This window comes from Aythya fuligula, chromosome 14, assembly GCF_009819795.1.
Source record: "Aythya fuligula isolate bAytFul2 chromosome 14, bAytFul2.pri, whole genome shotgun sequence".
NCBI classification, from domain to species: Eukaryota; Metazoa; Chordata; class Aves; order Anseriformes; family Anatidae; genus Aythya; species Aythya fuligula.
In genome coordinates this window covers 4,818,128-4,830,825 of record NC_045572.1, presented here as the reverse complement: position 1 = coordinate 4,830,825, position 12,698 = coordinate 4,818,128, and the positions used below count along the sequence as shown (strand labels likewise).

At 37.1% G+C, this 12,698-nt stretch overlaps 1 protein-coding gene across 2 annotated transcripts in view; it reads left to right on the top strand.

Annotated features, from left to right (window-relative positions):
• The window catches only part of SLIT3 (slit guidance ligand 3), a 516,877-nt gene that overhangs the window by 360,212 nt on the left and 143,967 nt on the right, over positions 1-12,698 (top strand). For both annotated transcript variants that reach the window (XM_032196646.1, XM_032196647.1), the window contains exon 13: positions 7,451-7,522. In XM_032196646.1, coding sequence (XP_032052537.1) covers positions 7,451-7,522 — 72 coding nt within the window. The remainder of the gene's footprint in view (positions 1-7,450; positions 7,523-12,698) is intronic.

The window sequence follows — 12,698 nt, the reverse complement described above, 5'->3', positions numbered from 1 at the left end:
AAGTCCTAGAAGGTCATAAGTTCTTATTTTAAATCCATATATTTTCTCTATCAGGAAGTCCAACTATGGGAGTCAAACAGGTCACAAAATATTAACATTTTTAAAAGCCATTTCTACCTTGGGTTTTCTCTGCACTTAACAAAAGAAAGTCAAGCTTATTCTTGTAAGGAACCAGGACCTCTCTGTGTCCACTTTTCATTGGGTTTTGTTCCCTTATATGTACAACAGTTCTCTGGAATTATAAATTTCTACTCCATATTTCTTCTTAGAAACATTTGGAGATGTATTTTTTTTCTTCTTCTTTAAGAATGTTTTAATTCTTCCTAGAGTCTTCTGTCTTTTTACTCCTTCCCTCCCACCCCCGCCCCGTTGTGTCCCATGTTGGCTGTGCTCTGAGGTCAGCCATGCATCTTTTCTGCAGATTTAATTCTGTTACCATGTCTGAAGTTCTCTTCCAATAGTTAGACACTAGGGTTTTTATCCTTAGCATATTTTTGGTATGAACTAAACTTCAAACCTGTTTCTGGACAAAACCGAAGGCACAGGAAGATCCAGACTCTGATGGGGTCTAGTTTTGAGAGAACAGAGCTGTGGTGCTTGCTGTAAGGCTATTGAGATCCAGACATAGAAAAGAATGTCTTCCATCTTCAAGATGCTACTGTGTGATTCAGGAGAAAAAATTTCTCTTGTGTGGCTCCTATGGCAGCTGTTAGAAAAATATCCTTTGTTTCTTCTATACCAAAATCCCCCTTCTTGAAAAAGTGAAAATATTTATCCATCTCAAAGAGAAGATGCAAGGAGGTATACATTGAAGGCCGTAAGCTGTAGTGATACTGCAGTATTTTGAACCATATGAAATATGCAAGATGAGAACCAAATCATTGGAAAAATTCAAATCTTAAAAACAGTAAGCAGCACAGCTGCAAGTGAGCCATGCTAATATTACACAGCTTTTGTGTTGTAAGACTTGTGTGTTGCTGTCTAATACTTCTTTCCATACAAACATGGGAGCAAATAGTATCATTGCACTGAGGAGCATGACAGAATCAACTAATTGCAAAAGAATGCATTATCTTAATTTTAAGCAAAAGATTGAGAAATGCTCTATTTGTATTGCATTTGATTTGCAGGTTACATGGTTAAGAATTCCACTTTGCTGGAGTGGAGGTAGTTAATAACTCAGTGCAGGACATGGAGCTGAGTTATAGATAGTTTCATGTTTCAAGACTGCTGCACGAAGTAAACTAATTTTTCATTTAATCAACTCCAAATCAGTCTGCAATATCAGCAAGAGGATAGTATCTGCATTTGGTTATTGTTAATGGCATCAAAGATAAACGTTATTCTCAGGGTCAGTAAACTTCCCACAAGTATACATTTGGAAGGCCATATCCAGACTATCTGGGGACATTTTATGTGATATGACAAAATAGTCTAAGCCTTCGGTGTGTTAAACTGTGAATGAATAAATTTCAGATCACCGCAGAGGGAGAATTCCGTTGCTTTAGTTCATGTACTGAATTAAGCTTGTGAACGATTTAAAAGCTGAGATCAGTCTGGGCACAAAGACAAGAGACTGCTTAGATTTTGATACAGCAGCCCCGTTCAGACAATCATCTCCTGGGTGATGTATGTGGTGTCATTCATAGTGATTTGAAATCTGCAATAAAATACTGTCTATTGCGATAACTGCCAAACTTATTTTAAGGTAACAAATTGCTTTGGATAGTTTTACTGTGATTTATTTAGCCTAACTTGTTATGAAGAAATATGAAATAGTGCAGGAAAAAAAATCATGTCTAAGTTTCTTTCAGATATTAGAAATTTATTGCTGTTTTTTACCCCTATCAATTCCTCCTCTTTTGAAAACGTGAATTCTTATTGAGCCTGTGCCATTGGATGCAGCTTGGGAAATATAATTCTTCCTAGCAAGGATTGTTTTCACAGTCTGAAGGAAAGTTAAAAGCATTTTGAGGACTGAAAAAGACATTGCATAAAGTCAAAATTTGACACTTCAGTAAGAATGTGTGAGCCAAGCCAAAATAAAGGAACAGTTAGCTGGAAACCATATGGTTTAGAGTAAGGGATTCTGTCTTGGGCTTTCATACCCCAAAACAGCTCTGAGTTAACTTCCAGGGAAAGAGCTCCGTATTCTGGAGTCGGACTTAACCAAGCAGCTAAGTCACAACTACCTTTGCAAGTATGATATGCCAAGGAACTGTAAAATAAGGACAGCACAGCAATAACTGTTTCAGACACTTAGAAGAAGGTATGCTAAGCTTAAGTGCATATGAAAGGCTGTGTGTTTGTAAAGCCTGCAAATTCCTTAAGTTCAAAACTGTCCAAGAGGTCAGAATGTCTAGGGACTGTGAAGAATGACTGAGACTTTTACGTTTCAAGACCCTGAGGCTGAAGGGCTCTCAGATACTTTCTCACACAAGATAACGTACTTGTTGCTAGGTATGAAGCAATGCCTCCTTTGTCTGATGTAGTCCAAGCTTTTAGATGAAGCAATGCAGTGACAGTTCCTACTGTTTAATCTTCATATTTAACTACTTAGAACATCAGTTGGATTAATCTGCAAAACTTGAAATTTAATTGTAACAATTAATTTTGAATTGGAAATTTCATAGTTAGTGGTATATTGGAATAGATACAATTTATATTGGGATATAAAAGTGCAATGCCACAATTGGGGTGAATAATCATAATGGCTTGTTATGGTTTTAATATGCTTATATCCTTTCTTACTGCAGATCCATAGTAACTTTATAGAGGGGATGGGTGAGTTTTTTGAAAATGCAGTAGGTGTTGTACTTCAGCTTTCTGAGTAAACATGTATCTGCCAGCACAATTTCCTACCAAATCCTAATCTCCCCTCCTCTTTCCTGGCATAAAATGTGAACCTTTTGGCCAATTGCAGCTGAAATTGTTGCGGAGGAGCTCTCAGTGATGATAAACTCCCACAGGCTCTGTCCAAGTAGGCAGCTGGGGGAGGAAAAGTCTTAGTGTAATCCTTGGGGAAGCTGTGAGTGTTTGGGCACTACAGATTCCAGATAGGAACTCAAGCATCATAACTTATCTTACACACAGAACTGCACATTTTAATTTAATGAGGGGTAAAAGAAAGGTTTACAAGTCATTCCTTGTCCCAGTTCTCTTAATTGAAAGCAACTAGTTGAACTGGAAAAAAAAAAAAAAAAAAAAAAAAAAAAAAGAAGTCCCATTTTTAGAGCACTTTTTGTAAAAAGCTGAATATAACTGGATTTTCAGCAAACACAGCCTCTTCAGCTAACTAGGGTGCTTCTTCCAGGCACCCACTCTGATGCTTGCAGTGCAGCCGGGGGGCTGCACTCCATCTGCTTTGGCCTTCCCAGGGTTTGGAAGGTTGATGGCAGCCTGAAAACTGCTGTGAGTTGCGAGCCAATCTGCCAGGTGCTTTTGAAGAACAGCAGTTTGTGGTTTGGGGCCATGCTGAAAGCATTTAGCTGTGAAGTGACAAGCTGATGGCTCTGCATGCTACTGAGAATACGACCCCCTCATGGCTCAGCTGCACCTATGCCGTAACGGCAACCTGCTGATGTTAGAAAAGCCACCTGCAAAAAAACTGAGCGAAGTTTGCTTGAGTTAAACATGCAGTGAGGGATCCCCCATGCTGGTCGTTAAGTATTAAATGTACCTGCCTTGTGGAAAAGACAAGAATAACATTTATGCACTGGCGAGTCTGATGTGTTTACACATTTTTGTGACTGTTTTCCCCCTTCAGACTGGTTTCCACCATTGTAAAGGATGCTTCCAGGTGGACTGCGAAAAGATAGAAAGGAATGATAAGAAAAAGGAGATCTCACAGTCTCTCAATTTATTTTGGCTCAGCCTTTGTTTCCTACTTTCAAGTTTAGCATTGTGAATATAGAATTAAGGAATAGCTGACTTTTTTCCCCAAAGAGCACATCATGTTTAGAGCTTTATCTTCTCCACCTGATAGTAAATGACATTTGTCAGAGCTGTGGCTAATTTGATCTTCCACCAAAGTTGAGAAGGCAATCAACAATCAGGAGCACAGAATGAACATTTTAGTATTTTTTTAACATTCTGATAAATGTCATTCTGATTCACTGATTGTCTGTCGACAGCAGTTACTAAACTGATTTCTGTTACATATTAACTTTATTCATGCAGCTTTAATAAAAATATTTTGCGTCTAAATTTCAGATGCTCGAGGATAGGAGAGTTACGTTTCCATGCCAAGCTTGCGCAACAGCTGATAAACCTGCATATCCTGCTAAATATAACCAAAATGCACAAGGAATGCAAGTGTATGTGCATTTTCAGAACTCATAATAACCTAAACAAATCTTCTAAAATTTATCTCTGGTGGTAAGAGCACTGGAGATTTAAATAGAAGTTCTTAACTGACTGGATTAGTTCCCTGCTATATGCCCTTATCAAGTTAGTGTTTTGTCTGGTTTGGTTTGGTTGGTTTGGTTTGTGCTGTTTTTTTTGTTTGTTTTTGTTTTTTGCAGCCCCCCTCTTTTCCCTCTCATGTCCCCTCCCAAAGCTGCTGTTCCAGAAACATTGCAGTGTTTGCCTCTGAGATAGGCAGAAGGACAGGACACAGAGGACAGTGGCTGCACTAATGGGGTGTACCTAACCTGGCCGATCTTTTTGGTAGGCTGACTCACTGCATAGCACAATCTTGGAGTGCTGCAGTTGGTACATTCAGAACAAAAGCATCTTGAATCAAGGACCTGCCCGTTGTTCACAACTGTGGGGACGAGTATGTTTTCCTATCTTAAATAGAAATAATGAGAGCTCTGAGTAGAGTAAAAGTTTATATGCTTTCTATTAGAGTAAATAGAAATAAGTAACTCAACAACTGAGATGCAAGCTATTATGCATCTCCCCTCCTCTTTGCTTCTTTCTGTAGGACCAAACGTTTGACTTCAGCTCTGGCATGGCAGGCAGACAGTGGCATTAGCTAATTTGGCTCTGTGTAGTGCTGAACATGAATATGAATTAGAGACAAGTGCCTGAGCTCTCATACTGACTTTTGTTTAGCTGTTAATTTGTTCGAATGCTAATGTGCCACAAGCACAGAAGACCAATTAGGTTTGAAACTGCTTATTTTCTTTTCATAGCTTCTAAAATTTGAAGCTTTATTTCATTTTAGAAGTTCATTTAATGAGTTTTATTTAGTTCAAAATAATAAACAGGCTGTATAAACACATCCAAGGTTTCAAATTCAGTGGAACTCAGCATTATGACCTCCCTACTTTTAACTAAGTAAATGAAAAATTGCACCAACCGGAGTTAGAGTTTGATATTTGTATTTAGTAGTACCATAACTAACAACTAGGTACAAATATTGAGATTTCTCTAAGGTTTTATTTTACATCAGTGTTTACTATCTCTACTGCCATAATAACCCTTAGTGTGGTGGTGGGATTTTTTCCTTCTTTCCACAGGCATTCGTAAAGGTTAGGTTCGGAAATCTTCCTTCTATTCTGTAGTATTATGCATTACCGATCAGCTGTGATTATCCTGCTACTTCACAGAACTGAAATGTTCGCGCAGCCTCAGGAAGCTTGTCATCTAAACTTTGTGTGTAGGTGATGCACTCGCTAAACAAATACTGTTTGTAAAAAATGGAAACTGAAATAGAAGTATGCTAGATTCTGTAGGCACTAACTTCATGTTTTAACTTTATTTATTATTATTATTGTTATCGTTATTGTTATTGTTATTATTATTATTATTATTTATGTACTTATTATTTATGTATTTTATTTATTATTGTTACATACTTTATTTTCAAATGAAATTAGGAAAAATAATTTAATGGTACTGGCGTTCATTACTCACAAAACCCATTAACTGTAACAGTACATTAAAAACCAGCTTCCTGATTCTGCAATAGACAGAAATTATCTTGTTTGTTTAGAGAAAATACAATGCTATGATCATTAGTTTCTTGGGTAGAAGTTCAGATCCTTCTAAACTGCAAAAAACATGAAAAATGAAGTTTCAAGTTTAGAATTTCATATCTAAGTTGTGTTGTTTTATTTAGATTCATTGTATTTATGCTCAGGAATGAGCTGATCTGGGAACTCTCCCACAGAGGTGATATACTTCCAATGACTGATGAAGAGCAAACTGAAGTGGCCATATTCTGGGAAGGCCAGAGAGTATTGTAAATGGCCCATCATGCTAAGTGTTTGTTTTTCAGTGTGTTCAACTCGCCATAATAATTTAAATGTTGAAAGATGGGGTAAACCAGGATTTCAGCCAGCATACAAGCCTCACATGGTTGTTTGATTCATTGCATGTTATTCCACATTAAAAAGTCAGGGAATGAACCACTTCAGCACATGAGCAGCACAGCTTTCGTTTATGACTAGGCTGGTTTATAACCATTTACCGTGTCCAATACAGAGCTCAGAATTAAATAAATATTGTTTACCCCAGTTTGAAGTCTATTAAAATGTTTAGGTACGGGATAAAATTTTCAGAGGGAGCCTAGTCATCTTCTCTCTTACCAGCTCCTAACTCAAATTCTGGTTTTCACAAATTTTACCAGCTTATAGAAATCACATGAGTAAATGATTGAAATTAAAGTGTTCTGGTCGTACATGATTTTGTTTTGATCCCTAGGTAGCGCATTTTATTATACTGCCAGTTTTGTCTGTTTTACTTCGAGTTCAGTTTCTGATGATAGTATATCTGCTATTTTCCATTTTAAAAGATGAAATACTTTGAATTTTAAAACTGAATTGTAGGTATCAGTATATATTTATGGTTGAATAAATGGAAGCTTTTACAGTGACTCCTTCTTGTGTTAGTAGTTCTTTATTAATTTTTTTATAAGCAACCTATACCTAAAATTATTTTTGAGTTTCCAAAATCTATCATTATTCCCAGTTCAGGCTATTTTTATTTTTTATGTATATTAGCTAGCTGAAGTTGTAGTAGCAGCTGGTGAAGCCATAATATTTTACCCAGTGATGCCTCTGTCACATTTCATGCAAATTGTTGTATCTTAAGAGGGACAGTTACATGGAATTTTATCTACAACTAGCTTGTGCTTCTTGGCTTTTAAATTCACTATCACTGAGCTGTTTTTGCGTCAGGCAATGTGCCTTTCAATGGTTAAAATACTTCTAAAAAAGGTGAAAAAAAACCTTGACAGAATGAAAAATATTTTAGATACAATTTTTGGATGATGTCCAGTTTCTACATTAGAAATGCTTTCCAACACCAGACGAAGCCTGAATCATAACGACTCATTTAATACCATGTGCTCTCTGAAAAGAAAATGAGATCAGTAGTTAAATGAAATGCCCACAGATCCTGGGCATGGTGCACAAGATCAATAAAGGTGATAATGCAGAGACGGGAGGACACTAAACTGGTCTGTTATTTAAGATTTATTTTGTCTTCCCATATCTTTCAGAGTGCTCTATGGAAACAAGATCACAGAGATTCCCCAGGGACTTTTTGATGATCTTGTGTCTCTGCAGCTGCTGTAAGTATGATCCTTTCCTCTTCTTTATTTTACATACTAACTAGATTTACTGATTTTTCAGCTTCTGACATTAATATAATCATCTTTTCCACTGAAAACTCACTGAGATGTGCTTGTCTGTTGTTTCTGTGTCAGGCAAGAGGGAGGCAAGGGCTGAAATAAAGGTAAGATGCCAACAGTTTTATAGCGCAGTGCATGTAACAGATAATAGACACAGAGAATTTAAGTGTGTGGAGGAAATGAAAGATTCAGCAAAGTCCAAGAAAGGAAATTTGGTCAGTGACTGATGTGAGGGTGGAGTTGCCATATGATTGTTTTTACACATTTAGCATTTGTGGTTGAATATCTAGATCCTTCAGGGCTACTGTGTTGCAAGTATCTGCACATGCAAGCAAAATGGCAATATGAAAGATCTATCTTATTGTTACCAGCCATGCTCAGTATTGTATCCTTTTCATGCCAACTGTGGTTTAGTTGGAGGGAGAAACCATTTCAGAATCTATTGTGTATTCAAGTATTTTGTGCCATGTGTGATTTAATACACTGTCATGATCAGGGATAAGATATACTCGTCAGTATTTATTAATGTACCATAAAAATATTTCCTAAGCCAAATGTGAAATTCCAAATTCCACTCACTCGTCTCCGTAATCACACTGGGAACCCTTAACTCCTTCAGAGAAGGAAATCAGTTACTATTTCAGCCAGTCAGCAGAGGGAGCAGATGTGAAGAACTTCTATTCCTAGCATTCTGAATATCATCTTGGGTTATGTACTCAGAGAATGTGATATATAAAACTAAGTGATTCTGGCTCATATCTCATGTCCCCCCACCCCACTCCACAAAACTCCCAAATAATAAATGAAATAAAATGTAAAATAAAAAATGTAGCTTTTTAACATGTTATTGTAAGCCTTTCGTTCTTGACACAACTAGAAATGAAAGTCCAAAATGTCATGATTAATCTTTAATGTGTGCCATTGTCTTTGAAGTACATGTAGCTGTATGCTATACAAAAATAGGTGTGGATTTTGATTATAAATCCATGAGCAAAGAGAAAGAGCTAATTTGTAAAATAGTTCAAAATTGCTCTATGTTAAGCAGAGGATTATTCAGGTGTGTAATTTAGCCATAAGATCTCAATTGCAAACATAGGCCATCTTATTCTAGAGAAGGACAAGCAAGAGCACATATGGTTTGGCTATGACAAACCTTGAGCTGCGATGGTAGCAAGCTGTTCATCTCCTCCTGCAGACAGCCAATTATTTTGTCTTGGCCTTTTGCACATACTTTTTCTGGCAGCTCCTTTCCTCTCCCATACCTCCCAAGTTTGTTAGTACTTCAGTGCCTTTGCGATCAGTCTGTGCACTAGGAGAAGACTGCATATTTAGGAGGGTGGTAGTTTAACATCAGTGAGAGTAATAAGCACGAAAGTGCTTAGAAGCTGGGACCTGGTGCATGTTGATAGAGCTGGCATGTTTGTCGCTGTTAAATTCATGTTGTGTTTGGTACAACAAAGATGCTGTGGGTAAAAGGAAAGCTAAAACTTTACCCGTTATTTTGATCCCTGCAAAAGAAACTATTAAAATCCAAGCTTTATCAAACTCTTGGGTTTTTGTTGTTGGTTGGTTGGTTGTGTATGTTTTTTTTCTATCTAGAAAGTATATTATGTTTACTAGTTTGAAGCAATACACAATTGCTGTTTCTAACCCAGGACTCTTTACAGATGCTGTTTCTCCAAGTAGAAAAAAAAGAAAATACCACTCAACACATGGCTCACACGTTGCCCTATAAAAATGGGGGTCTAGAGTTCTTGAATAAAGCATTAAACATGTTTCAGCCCCTTTTTCCTATAGTTCTTTTGTGCGTGTAGTGCAGGCTTTCAGTGAGTTACTTGCTGGAGCCCAGATGCAGTAATTTTCCAGTGTGAATTAGCTGACAGCTTTCTGTTATGGGGACAAAATCTATATGCCAGAGAACAGTTAAAAAGATTAACCATTTAAATATTCTCAAGCTGAGAAGATGTAAGTATGTAAATCTTGAGAGGTTGCCCTGTTTATGGGATTCCCAGAGTCCTGTGACTCCAGTGGCTTTCAGGGACTTTTGAAAGAATTTAAATATAAAGTAGCTGTTGGCAAGGTGAACATTGGGTGATTATGCACACTATTCTGATCATGACTTTGAAGCAAGTATTGTGGGATTGCTTGTAGTATTTTAACGGATACCTAAAAAATAAACAGCATTTGCTGTTTTTAGACCTGCTGTTGAACAGTTGGAAAAGTGCCCTATGATTAGATCTAATTTAGTGTTCAGTGGGCTCTAGATTGGATTTCTTCCTATTAGTCTGGAGACATACTGATAAGAAGGCTATGATTAAAGTATCCTGGTAGCCAGTATAATTTCCTAAGCTTGAGCTGGAACATTTTTGAAAATATATTGGTCTTATGGTACGGCAGCACACCCTCAGAAAAAGGGGAATGGTGGTGGGTCCTGTGTAAAAGTGTTGAGATGTTATTTAGAAGGAAAAAATACTGTGAAATTGCAGAGCAGATAATATTGTTGTTTACTGTTTTGGGTAAGACTCATCATGACCTCTCAGAAATGTCCTTATCCTTCTGTTTAAATACACTATGACACTACAGGCCCAGATGACTCCACCTTTATTCAGGCAGAATTGTTTTGTGTAAGTGCCCTACACCTACAGGCACTACCACTAATGTCAAAAATGCTGTAGCTGGGTAAAGTAATACTCAACTCAGGCATGTCAGCATCTTAAACTGTCCAATCTGTCTTTGGTGTGTGGAAAAAGAAGAATTCAGAACAAGTTTTATATTACCTGGCTAGCATTAGAATTCCGTATTTCTGTCACACAAGACAAAGGTAAGTCAATAACATATTTAGCAGAAAAGAAACCAGGCACATCTAGATATTATTTTTTGTTTTTAGTAGTATTTTTTAGTTCGAACCCTATTGGGTTATTTTAAATATTGTTTTTGAAGTCTTCATTGTTAAATAGTTAACATTCCCCATGTAAATAATCACATTATTGGATTTCTGTTAAATTGCTGATTTCACAAATCTTAATGTTTTCCCAAATACGCAATTTTAACCAACTCAAGAGCAAAGGTTACTGTGCAAGTCCAACTATACATCTGTTCTGTGGAAAAGAAGCTTTTCTTGGACCATGCCATTTTCCTTAACCTGTTTGAAGTTTCCAGGAGAGAGGATACTAGAAAGCTACTGTAGCCTGTCCTTCATACATGCTTCTTTTCAGCAGACTGGATCAAATGTCTTCTGAGAGTTTTAGGTCAATCTGGATTTGGCAAAGGGGGGAAAATGGAATCTGATTTTTTTTTTTTTTATAGTAAACTTTAACTTTCATTTCACTGTGCCATTAATCAGCCCAAAGTATGGAATAGAATTTGCTTAATTATCAATGCTTGTGTAAATTGTTGAATATCAGAAGGGTGGAAAGGGTTTCACCTAAAGGTGGTTTCAGCTTAAGTTTTCAAGTAAGTGCTAGGTATGGGCAATTTGAATGCCTGTTCAGGAGGCCTTAAGCTGAACTGAATCTGTCTAGAAAGTGGAATACATTTGAATGTCCTTCTCACCTGTCTTTCAGCTTTCCTGGAATGTGGACAAGCTCTTTCATGAGCCCTTGAGTTTGCCAAGCAGTCTGCCAGTCACTGCACAGGGGGCACAACATAATGCTGTGCAGTTCTTTCTTTTTCAGCAGCGCTGTGACAGATAAACTTGACGGTTGCTCTGCTTGCTCCTAAAGGAGCAAATGTGCAGAGCCAGCCTGCAGTGAAACAGAGTCAAGTGGCTCAAGGCAGTGAGCTGTGGATAATGGGCACCAAGTTTGTTAACCAGTATTTTTCATACCTAAGTAATACACTTTCTTTTCTCCAGCCATATTAAAACAAACATTCTGGGAGCCTTTTTATTAGTTTTACATTTAATGCTTCAGAGTGCTGTGTTTTCTGGAACCGAAAGATATAAAATCTCTACTGTTTAAAGAGATTATATAGCAAAATAATATGAGTGGATGAAATCTCATTTTTCATGTCTGGCAAGTATCAGTTTTCAATAAATCCTCCTTCTTCAGGGAGCTTACTTTGCATAGTTACTAATCATACAAATGCTCAGGTCTGTTGATCCTAAATCTCATGGCTGAGATCCCCATGGTTTGCTGGACAAGCTCTGTGGGCAAGAAGAAATCCCATAGTCAACTCTGTATTGATGTTGGTTCAAGCAGATACACTGCTGATGTACATATATATTGAAAGCAGAGGTTTGTTGATGATACCTAGATTTTGACATATTGACAGATAAAATAAATTCAAAAATGGTGAAAAAATAAACTTCCAGATCCAATCACCTAACCTGAGTTAAATTTGGAACTAGATCTGATTGGTACAACTCAGACTGACCTTTATTTAGAACAGGTTTGTTCAAAGTGGCTAGTTGTTTATATGCTTCTAAAAACTGCTACTATCAACCTTCCCCAAACTCAACAAGTCATACTTTCTTTGAGTTATTGGACCTCTTACTGTGCTTTTTATGCTGTTTCTCCTCAGATGCGTGGTATGATATTTGGTACTGTCATAGCTTTTCTGGTGAGGTTGCTTGGAAAATAGCTCCATAGTAAACTTGCCAAGTCTAAAGTACTTGCCTTGTTTGTAATTGTAAAGAGAATCCCAGTACTTAAGAGCTTAAAATAGGATCTATGATCTACCAAATATTTATTGTGCACTTTTAGAGCTTGTTAGACGCTCAAAGAAAATCCAGTGAAGCACAAACCCATATGAAGTATTAAATATATATATATATATATAAAAACTCTAAAGAATGCATATCAGTTCCAATACTTTGTATTGTATACATTGAACTGTTGTGTCATTAAATGGAGATGCAAAGAGCATATAAATGCCAGAATAAAGGAATGACAGTTCTCCATTTCCAAGTCCTTTGTAACACAGTAGTCTCTCCTTCACATAACAATATTCTGAGCTATAAGTAATGTTAGTAAGTAAGATTTCTTCATTTTTCTCATGGCAAAGAGAGAATAGGCATAAAATGAGAGCTTCTGACTGGATATAAGGGAAAACATTTTCACAATGATGAGTCAAGCAGTGGAGCAGAAGTCGTGCATCTCTGTTCCTGAAGGTTTTA